Raw genomic sequence first — 19,408 nt, forward strand, 5'->3', positions numbered from 1 at the left:
CTTCATGCTTCCATATGCCGCTTTGATAATGGATGTAGTTCGTACAGTCTCTAATGTACAAAGTAAAGAGGCCTACAGTTTGCAGCACTTGCACCTGGACTATATTTGCAGCAAAACAAGATGCATGGTTTCTTCATAAGCCAGCAAATACTCTGTGCACAGTAATATTGTGTAACAGCTGCAATTAATTTCAAGTTCCTTAGAGTGTTTTGCTGTTTCAGTATACCTTTGCTTTCACTTTTTATCGTCCAATTAGCCTCTCTCCTCTTTACTCTGCAATGAGCAGCAGAAACAGACAGGAAATGAGACTAATGCCGGTTTCACACTGCAAGCGTGAGTGGTGTGTTAGCAGCGCACATTTTTTTCGGCGTGCATGTTAACAAATGAGTGCATTCACACCGGGAGCAGGAGCAGTGCGTGAGCGTCAAGCAGGAACGTCGCGTGAGCAGTGCTGCAGCGATGGTTTCGGCGCCAAGTCTATTTTTGCTGCGCCGCTCACGCTCAATTAAAGTGACAGCACACTTTTGATGGACAAAATAAATATGATTTCACACAAAATGTGCTAAAAATGCACAGAATAACCATGTCTAGTGTGTTTTAACACGAATTGGAGTATGTCAGGAAAGAAAATGAAGAATCAAAAATATGTATAGAAGATTTACCCATTTTAACTTTTTTTTTATTTTTAATTGCCATAAGAAAATTATAACTTAAAACATTTTATCAAACTCACAACGAACAATTCATCTTGCTCAGGATCTTAAGATACAATGGAGTATATACATAAGAAATTCATTATTCATCCATTATTGACAGCTTCTGTAAATATTGTATTCTGTAAATAGCCTATTGCACACGGGTTCACTTACGACTGACGTGACAAACTTAGGCCTACAGCCTTTTATTTATTTTCAGTTCTTCAGTTACAGAAACGGAGCTATAGACACATGAATGCACATGAAACATACTGACATCTTCAACATTCGGCCTAATAAAAATATTATGAATGCTCAGCATGTTCACCTTGGTTAGAAACACACCTTTTCATTTTTTAAATGAATCTCTATGAACAAATAATGACTTAAACATAATATTCTCACTTAATAATTAGCTAAAATAGAATGAATAATTATATTGCTCCAGGTCATCAGTTAGGCTACAAAAACGGACAACAAGGCACAAATTACAAATAAGTACACAAGACGAACACAGACACAAAAAAATCGTATAAATCATATTGACAGCTTCTAAGAAATATATTAAGCTTTAAATTACGATTGGCTAGAAACGCATAGCCTACTTTTTTTTATTCAGCTCTACATAAATAATAACTTAAAACATTTTGACATTCTTACTTAGCCTAACGATTAGTTAAAATCCAACTAATAATTCACATTTCTCCCGATCAGTTACAAAAACGGAGCTTAATCACAAGTAATTTACATAAAGCATATTGACAGCTTCTATAAGAAATGGACATGGAGATTATGGACACACACTGAGCTATAACTTGGTTAATAGCACATATCTGGGTAAGCGCCTATGGGTAAAAGTATGTATTATATAAAAAAACAGTATAAACAGCACGTTCTATATTTGAGTATGACTGAAACGACATGATAGGAGCTGTTTTTGTTGTTTAATTTATAGTTGTCTTTGTAAAGAAATATGTAGCTTTGGAGCCACTGCTGTGACGCTGTACAAACGCTTCCAGTGTGAATACTCTCGCGCATCTGTAGCTGCAGTGACGATGTAGTTACGCTCACGCGCCGCTCACGCTTGCAGTGTGAAACCGGCGTAACACTCAGGCTAGCTCAGCTGCTCTCCGATGGCTCTTTGAAATATTTAAAGTCCATGCAAACACACAGCAGATGTGAACAGGAATTGTGGATTAGAGATTGTCTCACAGGAGTTCCCTGGGAAGATGTCCCAAGTCCACTTACTTTGCTCTGTGTACATAAAAAAAAAAACTGACATACAAGATCAGTTCATTTAGCTTCAGAATAACTTTTATTCTCTGTAGGAGGCATGAAGCCTGACTTCATTATCTTACTGTATCTGTTCTCCCAAGAACAGCTCACTGAATTTTGAGATGCAGCATAAGCAATACAGTTGCATTCCCAGTGGATGGAAGCATACATGGATGGATTCATGGGTAGATCCAGGGATGGACGAATGGACAAACATACGGATTCATGATGGATAGATGGCTAGCTCCACTTGTTTTGCTACAAGGAGCAAGTGCTGCAAAATATAGGTCTCTTTATTTTGTACATTAGAGACTGTAGGAACTACTTCCATTATCACAATGACAAACAGAAACGTAAAGAACCAGACCTGAGGAATCAGCCCTTAAATGTACCAATACAAGCCACTGCCATTTGGAAGCACAATTTGGATTTTCTCACCATACACAAAGTATTGCAACTTTCATTTTAATACTACTATCATGTTTGCTATTATTTTAGTCATCCATCCTTCTCTTTCCCTCCAAATATCTCAAAGGGTATCCAGCCTCCGTCTGAATGTGGACATCTTACATGAGGGTTTCTGTTTCCAGCTGGATGGTCCTCATAGGAAGTCTGTCCACTATATTCTTACCAGCCGGTTCTTTGTATTTGAGGGTCAACTAGAAGTGCCCTTCCCATATGGCTTTTTTATTCATGAAAGCTAAGCATTCTGGACATATCTTAACAGCATAATGTCTTGTTTTACTTCTGTCATTTGAGTATTTATTGTTAGATTCAATCAGAGTTTTTGATTAAAGTTGTATTTTTGGAGACAACCAACAGGTGTGTGTGTGTGTGTGTGTGTGTGTGTGTGTGTGTGCTGGTTTCTTGTTTTAGAATTCTTTAGAATTGCTTTAGAATTCTAACTTGCTGTTTTAACTGAAATGAAGGACATTCATTCCTACAGCCACCCTATTAAGTATTAAAGTTTCCCGTTCATTTTTCTATAATACTCATCTGTCATTTCCTCCAATGCTGTCTTTTATTTCCACAGGCTTTTTTTCTGACCGCAATAGCTCAAAACTGCTAAATGTTGCTGGGAGTCACTTGTGTGATTAAATGTCACCTCTAGACCCGTTTCCTGAAGATTTCTATTGGGAGAACCTCTCAAAATCATCCAGCCACAGAGGACTGGAGTCTCAGAGGAGATGAGTAAATCTCCAGAGAACGCATATTGAACCCTCTCCTATAGCTTCCTTTACTTATTCACTACCTCTTTAATAGAATGTTAAAACACCAAGTTCAGCAGTTGTGTGCTCTAAGAGAGCCCAAATTCGATAGATACACCTCAGAGGGACATTGTCTTCTGGAGGTTAATTAATCCACTTTTTCTGATGTTTGTACAGCTGAGATGTAAATACACCCTTGATGCTTTTGTAAGAATACAGTAGAAAGATCTAGTGGAACAGAATGTCTTGAATAACATGACCTTATTTTGTTCCCTTTGGAAATATAGTTTTTTTAGGCCAAATAAAGAAGTTTTATTACTTATTCATTGTAACAGATTGATGAATATGACATGGATTTAAGCAAGCTATTTTACATGGGTAGAGCCATTCAGGCAAAATATGAAAGGGTTCACAAACCTTTACTCAAGACTAGGCATTCCGCGGACTCTAATTAATAGAAAACATGAGACTGTAATATTCTGTGCAGAGAAAAATAGGAAGGGGGGACTGTATCCTTATCAATTCTGTTTTATGAAGACATAATGAGCTAATGAACATGGCGTAATAGTGTCTAGAAGCTAATTTTGGCTAGAGAAGCCATTGGTGTGAACATCTATAATTTTCACTGTTGTGAGGACCCCCATTTTCCTAGTCTCTCTCTTCCTTCACGTTTAATAAGTCATTTTCATTGAAATGAAATCACTGTCTGCTCATACACTCCAATTTTCACTTGGGGAAATTTCTAGGGATGCTAGCAGAAACTACTGCCTCGCTGGTATAATGAAACAACATGCATTGCAGTGGGCTGAAATGAGGAGGAATATTTCTTCAGGCATACCGGGATGTGGCGGCTGCCTCTTGCTGTGACCCTGTCGGGAGAATTTAACCTTACAGGGAGGCTTTAACATGAACACGGATCTTTATAATGTTTTGAACCATGTCAGTGGCAAAATGTCACAGAGATGTTCATCATGACACAAAGCACTGTGCACAGGAGCCTGAAAAAATTAAAATTCTGCGAAGATAAATATCATTCACAGACATAGCAAGAGTGTAACGGTTCAGTGTTTTTTATGCTGAATGAGTTTTCTAATCTTTGAAACCCAAGTTTACATTCCGAATGGTGCTGGAAAGATTTAATATAAATCTGGGGTCCCACAGGAATGAACTAAAGAACAAATAAATGCTTTCATGTTGGATTCTCAGGCTGATATTGCAGTGTTGTTCAGCGGAAACAGCACTTTGGTATAATGTTCTTTGATAGTTTACACATAGATTCAACTTTTAACTGACTGCAATTATCTAAACCTTCACCTTTATGATGTATATAGTCCAAATGAGTTTTTCTGTTGTTTCTTATTTAGTTTTTTATTCAGTGTATGCAATACAATACACTACTGTTCGAAACACTACTGTTTGTGGTCTGTAAGACTTTCTTTCTTTCTTTCTTTCTTTCTTTCTTTCTTTCTTTCTTTCTTTCTTTCTCTAATGCTTACCCAGGCTGCATTTATCTAATCGAAAATACAGTAAAAACAGCAATATTGTGAAATAGTATTAGAATTTAAATTAACTTTTCTGTTTTCATATATTTATATACACACACACATATATATATATATATATATAATTATTATTATTATTATTAATGTAATTCATTAGCTGAATCATCAGCAGCATTTCTGGTCTTCAGTGTCACATGACCCTTCAGGAATATCTAATTTGCAGATTTGGTGCTTAAGAAACAATTATTATTATTATTATTGACTAATATTTTATATACATTAATACATCATATATACATGATACATTTTTAAAAGATTCTTTGATGAACATTAAAGATACTTGATAAAAAAAAGAGAAGTAACATTTTATTTGAAATATATTTTTTTGTAATATTCCAAATGTATTTACTGTCACTTTTGATCAATTTGATGCATCCTTGCTGAATAAAAGCATTAATTTTGAGTGAAAAACTAAGTATGTTAAAATTAAAACATATAGTTCAGAAAATTGATGAAAATGATGAAACATTGACCAGAAACTGACAGGTTACTGGGTCCCGTCTGCCACTGTTTAGTTAGTCGTTCTCTAGTAGTAAACACTAATGTTTTTATTTTGTTGTCATGTATATGTTTGTTAATAACCTAATGGAGATTTTGGCAAAGCTACCATTTAAAAATTTTAACAACTACAGTATTTATTCTTTTATTTGTTGTTCGCAAATAAATGCATTTCCTGGTGGCTTGTCAAAAATTGAAGTGTAAACTTCTAATAGAGTGTCATATTGAGAGTAAAATTGGAAACTCTGTATTAAATATAACAATGTTTATTTTAAATCTGTAATTATTCATATTAAGGTAATTGAAAATTGCTGTTTACATGGCAACGTGTTGTTCATATAATTGTCTTAGTGGAACCAATAGTCAGATTATTGTTGTAAACACAGCTAATGAGGTGTAGTAAGACAAATGCTGTATTTTCATGTGTTTGCAGTTTGCAAACACTGTATGCATGACCAGATTTCTTAATTGTATCGTTGTGTCATGACTCAGTCACTGTCAGGTATATATAAAGCCCTTGCAGCATTGTAATGGTTTCTGTGGCAATCGTTTCCATCCATCAGAGCAGATAACAACCTCCATAGCATGTCTCTCATTGCGTAGCACGACAAGTCTCTGATTAATCTTTTGTTGCTTTGTGATGTTGTAGTAAATGAATAATAAATAAGTGGACTGACTTGCATTGCTAAAGGCCAAACGTGCCCTGTGATGTTATACTTATAATATTACATTTTATAATACATAATTTTTTTTTTATTTTGGAAGGTCATATGAGCAATTCTGATATGTTAAGTGTATTGGATAAGGCATGAATGTGCCATATGTGAAAGAGGTTTCTTGAATAATGAATTGTTTTAAATAATAGAAACACACCCCTTGACTGTAGAGATGGCACTGCTAAAGTGAAACCTAGGTTTGTCATTTGCGTCTACTCTCTCTTGCACTCCAACACTGATTCTTCTGTTATCTGGGACTGGGATGTATAAACCAAACCAAACCTTTGATGAACATAAAAGATACTTGATGAAAATGTAAAAAAAAAAAAAGAAAAAAAAAGTAACATTTTATTTGAAAAGACATGAGGGTGATTTTTTTCAGAATTTTCATTTTCAGCTGAACTATCCCTTTAAATATACAGATAAGAAACCCTCTCTTCATACGAATGCGAGAGCGATGAATATATAGTAGAAAGGTCCAGTGGGAAAGAGTATGGGTGAATAATATTTGCATAGTATTAGCCAATAATGTGTCAACTGTGATCCTTTTTTTTGCTGTAATCAGGAACAGAACGCCGACATGAAGTGAGTAGGAAGCGAGATTTGGAAGAAGATAAACTCACAAGTAAGGCTGCAAATTCACAGAAGAAATGTGGACAGATGTGGTCCAAGCAAAACAGACAGACTGACACTGGCTGCATGGTAGCATAACAGTCAGACCGCACGTCAATGGCTGAATGCCTGATCTGAATGTAAAGTGATGCATCTCACCAGCACAGGCTACGAGCACTAAACAGCATTAAAAACTTAGGGCTGTGTATTGATTACAAAATTTTATTGCATTTGCATTCTGATAATTTCAGTTGTTAATGCATTCAGTTCCCTTTCAGGCGGTCACTCCGAGTCACATCGGTGACCGACGAATTGGGATTTCGCTTAGAGAGACCAATCCACTTTGAGTGTAAACTAAACGAGCCAATGCACATTGGCATGCAATGATTGCATCCAACTGCCGCTGATCACAGTGTGAGCATAAAAAGGCAGCTGGTGCAACACATATCAGCTTTTCGCTTCGGAGCCGAGCGACAACACCGTTCTGCTCCTACCAAACTGCTTCGTGTGTGACGAGTCTAGCGCGCTCTCGGGAGCTTTTTGTGTTGGCGAACGGCGCTTCAGCGGTGGTCGTTCCTGTGTCGAGTGGGTTGCGCACTTCAGGCTGCACTACCCACTGTCGTGCTGCAAACGGCCGTTTCCCTTGTGCGTCTCAGCACGTAAAAGAGCATTTCCCTGAAAGAGTACAATAAGTGGGTGCGTCTTTGTAAAGACGACAGATAGTCTTTTTAAAGATGACGTTTCACCCGTGCATTTCTGGATGCGGTCGTTACTTGGCGCCAGGTGATGGTCACGATCGCTGCCTCACGTGTCTGGGCATTAAACCGCGCTCCAAGCGATGAAGGTCACCGCGAGTTCTCTGGGTCGAGCGATGTCCACACTTGTGGTCCAGGAGCGCCATCTCTGGCTGTGTCTGGTTTATATGAGGGACGCCGACAAAGGGGAAGATGACCATCTCGGAGCTGTGGGCCAGGCTCCGTTTCCTCTGCCGCGATCTAGTGTTCGTCCTGACAGCAGCCAGGCGTGGACTACTTCGGGCAGTAGCACATGCGGTCTGAGGGTTACAGTGGTGACAAACCCCTCAGGGAACCAACCCTCGGGGGACCATTGCTCCTCTAGCGCTTCGCAACCTGAACCATGCCTCCCCTCCCAGGTCTGTAGGTACTCGTCTGGCCTGTCCGGCTATGCTTGTACGGCCTGTGGAGAAGCTGCCTCCGCCTTACACGCTACGGCGTTACTGCAGGTTCATCGCCGCATCCGCAGCAGACTACAGCAAGCGGCGCCGTGGAGCTGGGTGTAGGCAGGCCGCCCCACCCGTCCACCCGCTTGCACGGTATCTGGGTGCCCGGCTAGCACTACCCAACCTGTCTCGTTGGTTTCTGCGGACCATCAGCCTCGGCTATGCGATTCAGTTCGCCCGGCATCCCCCCAAGTTCAGTGGCATCCGCTTCACAACAGTGAAGGCGGCCGATGGTCCTGTCTTGCCGGCGGAGGTCGCAGTCCTACTTGCGAAGGATGCGATAGAGCCGGTCCCTCCAGCCGATATGAATACAGAGTTTTACAACCCTTATTTCATTGTGCTTCTACCAAGGTTACCAAGAAAGGCAGTGGTTACGACCAATCTTGGATCTGCGTGTCTTGAACCGGGCCCTTCTCCGGTTACCGTTCAAGATGTTGACGCAGAAACGCATCTTCGGGTGCATCTGTCCCCGAGATTGGTTTGCAGCAATCAACCTGAAGGATGCGTACTTTCATGTGTCGGCCCCGGTTTAGTGTCGGCTTGCTAAAACTGCTCCAGAGTGTCCATACTGTAGGCCCTGTCGAGCTCCTCCGTCCCCTCGGCAGCCAGACATGGCGGAACGTCCGGCGCCAGGCCCTCTCTCGCTGAATCCTTGAGAACCGGTAGAGGGCTGGGTTCCATATGTAGAGACCTAAGCGGATCCCATATGTGTAAAGTCCACGGTATAGCCTCAGAGCCCGTTTTTCCCCGGCAGACTTCTGCCATTTCCATGAGGATTACAATCACCTCTAATCTTCCATATGCACCTAAACAGATGTCATATGTGTAAGTGCTTCCGAAACCTCCTTCGGGAAGGATGGGGCTTCTAATTCAAATAGATGTTGTTTTTTTAAACTTTAAAAACTATTATTTACTATTGGTATTATTTAAACTAAAACTGTTTAAATAATATTATGTATATGTATATATAGTTTTATATATATATATATATATATATATATAATATTTTGCGTAAACAGTGAACTTGATCTGCCTGGTATGGTATTTTCTCTGCTGTGTCCATCTTAAGCATCTCTGGCTTTTGTTAGCTTCCTGTTTGCAGACTTATAATATTTCCACACAAATTATATTTTGGGAAATTATTGCAATGCAGTTTGTGTGCAATAGAATAGAGATCGGCCAAAATAAAAATATATATATATTTTTTTTTTCGATTTATGGCTGGTCGACCAGTGCATTTCCAGAACCCAAAACTTTCCTAAGCAGGCAGTTCTTCGAGCCCTTGCATGCTATCTCGCCATTCTTGTTTTTGGGTTGGACGGTGGTGCATTACTGTGCACGCCCCCTTCTGGATTGATCACCTGTGGCTGACTGTATTCGTCATCTGACTGCATAAACCGAACCGTGACATCCGTACCGTGAAGGTTCGGGACGAATACATGTACCGTTACACCCCTATTTGCTAGGGTTTTTCTTAGTGAGAGAAACATTTATTGTATGCTGCAGTTCTGATCATGTGTCAGTCAGTTCTGAAACTTCCGATCATTTTTTAGAACAAACCTAAACCTTTATATTGTTAAAAATGTAATAAAAGGCATAAACGACATTAAATATTCCATTAATCACATCTATTACCACTACTGCTCTAGTAAAAATTCAGGTACTGTCCCTTTCATTCTTCTATTGTCCTCAGAATCGGAGTGATTTTAGTATGTTTGAGCCGTTTCTTTTTCAGTGGATCACCTGAGAACGTGTTGACTGCAGTGAGAGGAGAGAACACTTGTCCGTCTCCTTGTCTGTCTCCTGTGTCTCAGGGTTCACGGGGGCTGTGCGAACACCACCGGGGTATAAGTGCACTTGACAGGGATGTAAACACCCCTCAGATGAGAGCCCAAAAGAGCAGGCGGTAGAAAGGGAGGGCAGTTGGATGAAAACAACAGCAGCAAGAGCGGCATACGCTGCCAGTTAAGGTTGGTTTCTCTGTGGGGAGAGAGCCCTGGATATCAAAGGTGCTTTAAAGGGAATGAGACTTCTGGATATGCGAAGGGTGCTACTTTTTGAAGTCGCCTTATATAAGTTTCATCCTGCTTCTGTATGGAAGATTGCATAGTTGATACAATGGATGCCTGTGTGCATACAGTGGGTACGGAAAGTATCCAGACCCCCTTAAATTTTTCACTCTTCGTTATATTGCAGCCATTTGCTAAAATCATTTAAGTTAATTTTTTTTCCTCATTAATGTACACACAGCACCCCATATTGACAGAAAAACACAGAATTGTTGACATTTTTGCAGATTTATTAAAAAAGAAAAACTAAAAATTTAAGGGGGTCTGAATACTTTCCGTACCCACTGTATGTCTCCTGACAATGAGGCCTGGAACTGCTGAGAAGTGAGCTCCTGTAGTGCGCTGACAAGTCTGTTTTTACTGAAAATGAGCCATGCCGGGGAGTTTGACAGAGTGTAATGATGTTTGATGTCTGCTGTAATGTGTACGCATACTTGCTGTAGCATTCATCTGCTATGACTGTTGTTTAGCTTCTGATTTAAAAGGCATACATATATAAAAGATTTAAAAAACACACTGTACATTTGTTTTTTTGACTGTTCATGCTGACAAGATTAATGTTAGAATCTGAGGAAATCGATGGAGGCACTGATCAATTTTCTTTTAAAATGCAAATTCAATAAACGGTTCATCAATTTTCTTAAATCTTTGGAAATTAAATGGGTGGTTTACCCCCAAAATTTAAATTGGTCATTATTTACTCACCCCTCATGTTGGTACAAAACTATGACTTTCTTCCTTTTGTGGAACATAAGATATTTTGAGACATATGTGTTTTTTTTTTTTTGGATGACAAATCCATTTAAATAGTTCTCTGTAAATATTGCTAGTTTCACAACCCCATTTATTGAAACTAGCCTAAAACTGCACATTCCAGACTTTCACAACATATGATATTTGCTTACATTTGATTAGCATGGATTCGGGGATAAATAAATATATATTTTTTTTTATTGTAACATAATTGCAGCATTTTTTTCTTGATTTTTTATCTCACAATGTGACTTTGTCTTGCAGTTGCAAACTTATTTCCCGTAATTTTGACTTTGTACTGTATCGTAACTGTGACTATCTCATAATATTAGACTTAAATCCCACAATTAGATTTTTCTTATTTATTTATTCGTTCTTTTGTTAATTTACTTTCTACTTGCTCTGATGTGGAAACGGGCTTCTGTAGATTAGAAAATCTTAAAACTTTTATTTATTTATTTATTTTATTTATATGTTTTATTCCCAGGTTTTTTGTATCCTAGATTTTCACAGTACATCGATAAGATCGCCTTACTGGGGGATCCCAGTGTTAGGAAAGAGTGGATAAAGTATGTATTTTATATAAGATCTCTGACCCAACAGTTCCTCATTTAAGATCATAGGGGGCTTTAACATACTCTTAAAGGCACAGGCAACATGTCAACTAGTGGCAAAACTAATCGACTAGTCGGTGTGAACCCTAGTAAATGTTCTCTCTCTGTCTGTGAATGCCAGAGTGCAGAACAGCAGGCTGTGATGATGTATCGAACCATTAGTGCTATAAACTCTGATGTGGGGAGTCTGTATCATTAAGAGCATTAGATCTGTTGAGCGGAATCATAACTGCACCGGTCGCGGCCAGACAAAGAGACTGACCCATGCCTCTGTGAGAGACAAAGAGAGCGGATGAGAGTGATGTCATGCATTACTGGCAGAGATTGCAGCGCTCTGGCAATGTGCTGGCAGAGCGAGGAACTCCCCCGTTCTGGCCACTCTGCGTAATGGATCATTCCTGATGGGCTCTTAGGGTAATGCAAAATGGCAAGTGCTATCATTGGTCATTTCCACTGGGGTGAGAAGGGAGGGGAGACTCATCATCCGTTAACGCAGCTTGGAGTTATGAGCCGCTAATTTGAGCTCTTAATGTTCCCGTTCTGAGCCAGGGAAGTTGTGAGTTACAGTATGAGACAGGTGCCTTTCCAGGAGCTTTTAATCTAAAAGTAGATTTTTGCATACTATGAAATATACAATGATTATTGATTATTTACTTATTTTTAGTAATTTTCATAAAAGCACCTGCCTAAATGCACCTGTACATTTTTGTAAGATTTCAAACCTTCTTTTATGCAGCCCCTTATTTATTTATTTGTTTGTTTGTTTGTTTATTTATTAAAGTCTCTTATACTCACCAAGGCTGCATTTATTTGATAACAAATACAGTAAAACAGTAATAATAATATCAGAATTCAAAATTATTTTTTTAAAGATATGTTTTAAAATGTAATTTACTCCTGTGATGGCAAAGCTGGATTTTCAACAGCCATTACTCCAGTCTTCAGTGTCACATAATCATTCAAAAATCATTTTAATATGCTGATTTGATGCTCAAGAAACATTTCAATGTTGAAAACAGTTAATTTTTTTTTGTAATATATAATAATTTAATAATAATGTTAGTAATAATTAATTGTAATAAAAATAATATTTTATTTTATTTTTGGAAACTGTTATGCATTTATTTCAGGATTCTTTGAGGAATAGAAAGTTTAAAAGAACAGCATTTATTTAAAATGTATACACTGTAGAAGCCTTTATTGTCAATTTTGATCAATTTAACGTGTCTGCTGAATAAAAGTATTAATTTCTTTCTTTATAACAAATGACTTCAAACTTTTGAACAGTAGTGTACTCCTTTTTACAAAAAAAAAGTAGTCTAAAAGAAAAGAAGGCTATAGTCAAAGTAGCATCTACATCCTTTTACAATATATAGAGTATATATAAAGAATAAAGACCAAATACTAGGGTTTATTTTAATTATAATTTGTTTTAATAAAAATGTACATATAGGTTAATGGCAAGGAGACATTGGAAACAAAAAGTTGTGGAGAGGGCAAAAAAAAAAGCCATCTTCACGATTTAAATAAGTAAATGTTTGTCGTTTTAAGAACATGACATCAGATATTCATTGCTAAAGTTATTTTTTACCTACTGAATGTACTGTATATGAAGGACACAAATGGCATCCTTCTTCTAGAACAGGGGTGGCGAACGTCGGTCCTGGAGAGCCGCAGCCCTGCAGAGTTTTGCTTCAACCCTAATCAAACACACCTGAACAAGCTAATCAAGGTCTGAAGGGTTACTAGAAAGCTACAGGCAGGCGGGAAAACATTTTTAAAATGCACCTACTAGGGAGAAGAGCAATAAAATGGCATTATAAAATGAAAAAGTGCACTTTTTTATTTTGAATGGCGAAGACGTGCTCACCCACAAACATTCACTGGTTCATTTTGAAGTATTAGCAAAACAACAAAGCTAATGCTTTTCACGGAACTTAGGTAATACCCATCATAAATTGTGATATATCCTGGTTTGTTGGTCCGTTAGATCGGATTGCTTTCTCACTACAACCGAACCGCTCCAGAGTTCATTTTCAATCGACCGATTGTTTTGGCATGGATCCGGGCGCGTTTGCCGTGTTCACATATGCCCAAACGAACCGAGCTAAGGGGGGAAACGAGCCAGGTTCCGAAACAACGAGCCAGGTGTGAAAGCACCCTTAATAGACGTCTAACCATAGCCCAAGAATAGACTAGTCATCACCAGGGGCGTCTAGAGCATTTGCTGCGGCTCTCCAGGACCGGAGTTCGCCACCGCTGTTCTAGAATGTTACTTGTAAAGAGTAAACTTTGTAAAGAGTACAAAGGAGGCAATAAAGTGCAAGACTGTCAGCTCAAACTCTTTATTTTTCTCCTTCACACCAAACTAAAATTCCAAGCGTTGCTTCAGCACAGTTTACAGGTGTGCAAATAAAATATATCTCAATATACAGGGGAGTGTTAGAGGTGCCCAGGAGAGTTCTGAGCTCTTTTATCAGACAGTGATTTGCGTCAGGTTAAAGTGTTTCACGGGCCAATTGCTCAGGAGCGTCTAGTAAGCACTAACGTGTCTGGCCTGGGGTATAGTGTTTGGCGTACAAGCGTGCGTGTTTGTGTTTGAGGCAGAGAGACAGGACGTGCTGTGCGTTTCGTTGCCTTTGCTTTGCGTCGCGCACCTCCCGAGGGTGTGCGGAACTCACGCGGTTACGGCAGCACTAGGAGAAGGGAGGAATGAATAAGTGATGTGGGCTTTGGGGAGGCCCGGCTCTGAGACGGTGGGACTGAGAAATTGAGGCACAGAAGCGAGGCAGATGCTAGCGCCTCAGCCATCACCACGCTCTCAGGTGGGCCCTTGTGAAACTTCACACTGTGAAAAGCAGATAAATCTTCTTTCTCTTCTTTTCTTCCCACGAACCCCTCCCGTCACACTCCCAAACGCGTCCCTGTGTTGTTGTTGTTGTTTCATATTCATTCTCATTTTCCCCACATGACTCTGTGTTGTCTACCTGTTTTTAAAGCTGTGTATGGCTTCCCGTCTCTCCGTTTCTCTTTATCTCTATATGAATCCATTCTCCCCAATGGTTTTACCTCTTTAGTCACATTGGACTCTGTGGTTTGGCTCTTTGCCTCCAAGGTAGGGTTTTTGGTCCAGTCATGCAAAAACAAGCTGGGAAAATGGGATAATGAGTTGTGCAAAAACAAAACTTAAAGAAGACAGTTCACCCAAAACTTAAAAATTCTGTCTTCATGTATCCACCCTCATGTCTTTGCCAAACTGTATGACTTTTATTTTGTTTTCAATAACAACATTCTTCAAAATAACATTTTTGTTGTTGTTTGTTTTAGGGGTCGACCGATTATCGGCCTGGCCGATTATCGGCGCCGATATTAAGCATTTTTATGATTATCGGTATCGGTCATTTTTAAAACCGATTCGCCGATAAAATAACTTAATTTTGAAATGCGCTATTTGGCTCTGATGCAGCCTGTCAGAACTCACCACTCTGTGGCCTAAAGCAGTCTCCGCCCACCGCTCATCTGATTTGTTGGGAGTCATGAGTCCGACCAATCAATGCGGAATTCACTCTCACTCCAAAAGCGCTTGCTAACTGGAGCTGCTTCAGTGATCACGCATCAGTTGTCTCTCAAAGGTAAGGCAGCAGCAGACGTTGCTTAAGTTGCAATAGATCCCAATCCACTAACGTTGCACTGAAGTTGCAAAACACCTCAATATTATCTATGATTTCCGCGATGCGGAAAACACGGACGGAATCGCGGAATCCAGTCATATAAATGGAATTTACTGTATGACGCGGAATGTCACGGCATTTGTCAAAGTTTGGATGAATTAATCAAAAGTAGGTCAGACAGTACACTTAAATAGAGTCGCAATATGGACTAGTATCTGTAAATTGTTTGTGTGTGTTCCAGAGAAGAAAGTAAATCATACAGGTTTGGAGCTAAATGAGGATGTCTGAGGATGAAGATTACAACATATTTATTTGGGTGAACTATCCCTTTAAGTTCAAGCACACTGTCTGTATTTACATAAAACCTGTTAGAAATACTGCATTTAGCCAAGAGTACATGGTTTGGACTTATCCTAGAAATTATGTCTTTTTCAGCAAATTTATTTAATTCTTTCTCATAATTAGTTTTGAAAAGTCGTGCTTTTGTAAAAATAAATATTGGTCATGAAAGTATTTATTTTGTATTTATTTATTCAGGATTCTTTGAGGAATATTCAAAAGAACTGCATTTCATTTTTATATTCATTTAAATTAAAATCTTTTGTAACATTAGAAATGTCTTCAGTGTCACATTAAGTAAATTTACTGTGGCCTTGCTGAATTCTTGCTGTTTTTTTTTTGTTTTTTTTTACAACATGTTAAAATATATTTAAAAAAAAAATATATAGCTCTGATTTAAAGCTTTGACTCAAGTAATTCAAATGAGCAGTTTGAACTGATTTAGTCATTTTTCTGTCACTAGCATCACCAAATTTCATTGAAATATTTTTGCTTTATTTTCATGCACGCTCATGCTTGCAGGACAGGGAGTGGTTACGAAAACCTGTCTAATGACAGTTTTTACCTAATGGTGAAATAAAAAGTGCATTTGCATCATACCTAATCAAACATTGCTTATCGTCACAGATATTTCATGAATATTTGATATATAATCTGGTTTTAGCATCACACCCTGCATCAGACAAGCAAGAAGCAGTGCAATTGAATCACATTGTGTAGTGCCTTCATAAACTGCCTGTGTATTTCTGAGGACTAGTAATCTGTTCTTCCTCTCTATCTCTTCTCCTCAGCGCCATTAGAGCAGACAGGCTCTCATGCCGCAGATCAACCACAATCACAGACAAACACTCATCTCTACTCAGGTCTTACAATAATTGCTGACCACAGGCAGCATAGGTAGCCATTACCCATGAGGCAATCCTAAAGACCCTGGCAGTCCATGTCTGCCATTTTTGCAACATCATCCATACTATTTTTTCATCATAATCTACGTGTCATGTTTGGTCTGTATGTCTGGTTGTTTCTGCAGTTGCAGGCATTTTTATGTATTATGTATTCCATTTCAAGATGTGTTATTTATATACATTTTCACAGAAATTAAAGCATTTTCTGCTGTGTCCAATTTATTTATTTATTTTTTCAAATTACAATTTTATGAAATTCAAATGTATGAAAATATTATTCAGTTGTCTCTATTTAGGTTAAATTCAGTGCTATAAAAATTAGCCTTAATGCAAAGATGTGTATTTTATTTTAAAACGTTGCAAATTTAATTTCCACCCCAAATGAGTGATTATAGTTGAGGTAGAAATGGCATTTGTTCGTGGTGGTTCTGGTGATACTGATAGTATGCAAATTATATAAACTAGTAATTTTGAAAAGTGTGATTTTTTTTAAATTCAAAAGAGCCCATAATTGAAGAAACACCCCACTGTGTCATATCAGCGAGTAAATGGTGAAGGAAAGAGAGAGAGAGAGAACAGTGTGGAATGTAAAACAGCCCTGGATTAGTGCTGTCAATTTATTTTTTTTAAAAAGAACTAATTAATCACACATTTTTCTGAAATTGCGATTAATCCCACCTAACATTAAAGTTTTTAAATAGACTTTATATTGCAATAATTTCACATCCAATCTTCAAATTAATGTAGAAACAACATAAAGACAGTATATTTGTAATATTTCTTTTTTATATTTTATGACTGAAGGTATCACTGATACCAATACTACTGATGTCTCTATGCAATTGTTTTTTCCCTAATATTTAACCATTGACTATAGCAATTCAACATTACAGTATAATTGAGAGCTATCAATTTGAACATTTATTAGACTTAAAAAAAATTCTAATTTAAGTGAACTTAAAACAATCTTCAAATAAACCCATTATAATAAATGTCATATTTAGCTACCTGTTCCCTTCAGCAAGTAGGACATATACAGAAAGTGAATAAAGTTATCAAACATTAAATTCTAAATTAAAAATAGATGAATCCTAAAAGCTACAAAAGTTGATTTCTTCTTTTTTCACAGCACAGCAGCTGGGTTATTAGGTTATTTTAGGTGCAACTACTGATCATGACGCGGTCTTTTCTCACAACTCTTTACCTTTTCTGACCCACTTCAGCTCGTTAAGTCTCTACTAAAGAGCTGATGAGTTGAATCGGGTGTGTTAGATGAGGAAGACAGTGCTGAGCTGCTTCAGGACAGTTTTAAAAACCACTGCATTTCAGAGACATGTTCTTAAATGCAACTAAATACAAGCATGCGCAGTTTTAAGTAAGCTATAATCGCCTTTTTGGTAACTTCATGACTTAACTGACGACATAACGATGACATTGCATGCTTGTTTCATTTGCGCTTTAATATGAAATTATATACAGCGTGTGCCACTTCATTTGTGTGTTCAATTGAAGAGCACGTGCTACGAGCTCAGTATAACGGCTGACAGGACAGGAAAAATAATTTTTACTGATCTATGGCCTGACAACATCTCATCTGACCGCAGTGCACTGTTGTTCTACTGAAGCTCCCTCGTCACCTTTATCTTTTCCATGCTCGTTTGACTAGTGCCTAGTGCCTGGTGCTGAAGTTGGAACGCGTATTTGAAAAGTCTCCCGTTTGATGTGGTTGTAAAGACATTCTGCGTGTAAATAAACGCAATTCTTGTCAAGAAAAAAAGTGACAGGAGCAGCAGTTGTGAGTGGGGTGGCCAACCCTAGCTCCACCTCTGTGTTAATTGCGTTAAATATTTTAAACGTGTTAAACTGAAAAAATTAATTGCATGTGTTAACGCGCTAATTTTGACAACACTACTCTGGATATTATTTTAGTTTGTGCCGTATACCTGATTATTCTTAAACATGAAAAATGTGTATTTTTTCAGCTGACAACACAAGATGTTAATGCTCCTTTTATTAAATATCCTGTCATCCATTTAAAGTTTTCTTCAGGTTTCATTCTAAGATTAAACTGTTTGCCAAACATCTCACATCACAAGTGAGATTTCAGTTGCCTGACACTGAAAGCAACTGAAGAAGCACTTTATTTCCTCTGTCAATTACTGCCAGAAACAGCTGAATCTTTCCTTTTTGTGCGTGTGTGTGTAAATCACTCTCTTCCTCTCTCTCACACAGCTCCAGGTATCCACCACTGACCTGAGTGGCAAGTTGGTAGAGGGACCTGTAGACCTGGACGTGTCTGTTATTGACCAGAATGACAACCGACCGGTCTTCAAGGAGCCGCGCTACTCTGGGGAGGTTCAGGAGGGCTCCCCTACAGGTACTCTTCCCTGACCTAACAGTGCTCATGCTCTTGCGGTTGAAATGGATGTGTCTAGGGAACTGATTACTGGAAGAAGAAAGTCGAGCTCGGAGTTGGCTAAAGGTCTAAAAGTCTTTGATAATAGTGGTTGGAGAGAATATTATGGTTCAGTGTGATGGAACAAGCCTGTGGACGATAAGGACTGTAACTTTGGTTGTTTCTCATTAGTTGGGTTTGAATTTCCATTATTTTGCTGCATACTTATAATCATTATCCACAGGGATAAGTCTGCGGACTTGAATGATACTTCAAATTGTGTGACTTGTTGAAGAGAGGTGTTATGTTACTTTAATTGAGCTTGTGATTTTCACCTGGCAGACAGTAGAACTGGTGGAAAAAATCCCAGAGAATTTTTGAAGGAGGGACCCAAGCAATATTGGTTCTCAACGAGGTTTCATTTGCAACGAAGATAAACATGGTTTGTGTTGACCACAATATTGAAGTTATTCTATTTTATTAAACTATTCTATTAAATTATCGATTTTCCTTTCTAGCGTACTGTATGTTAGTTATTATTATTATTATTATTATTATTTTTAGGGGTCAGTAAATATTGAGAATAATAAAAAAAAAATGTATTTCATCACCAAATCAGCACTTTAGAATGATTTCTGAAAGATTATGTGACACTGAAGACTGCTGAAAATTCAGCATTTATATATATGTGTGACCCTGGAGCACACACCAGTCTTAATTCGCTTGAGTATATTTTTAGCAATAGCCAAAAAAACATTGTATGGGTCAAAATTATCGATTTTTCTTTTATGCCAAAAATCATTAGGATATTAAGTAAAGATCATGTTCCATGAAAATATTTTGTAAATTTCCTTCC

At 38.2% G+C, this 19,408-nt stretch overlaps 1 protein-coding gene across 1 annotated transcript in view; it reads left to right on the forward strand.

Moving 5' to 3' along the window:
• Positions 1–19,408, forward strand: part of LOC107670147 (cadherin-13) — a 201,117-nt gene that overhangs the window by 19,108 nt on the left and 162,601 nt on the right. Inside the window, exon 3 of the mRNA XM_016462659.1 lies at positions 18,390–18,534. Within this exon, the coding sequence (XP_016318145.1) occupies positions 18,390–18,534 (145 nt within the window). The remainder of the gene's footprint in view (positions 1–18,389; positions 18,535–19,408) is intronic.

This window comes from Sinocyclocheilus anshuiensis, unplaced genomic scaffold (genome assembly GCF_001515605.1).
Source record: "Sinocyclocheilus anshuiensis isolate Anshui unplaced genomic scaffold, SAMN03320099.WGS_v1.1 scaffold800, whole genome shotgun sequence".
Taxonomy (NCBI): domain Eukaryota; kingdom Metazoa; phylum Chordata; class Actinopteri; order Cypriniformes; family Cyprinidae; genus Sinocyclocheilus; species Sinocyclocheilus anshuiensis.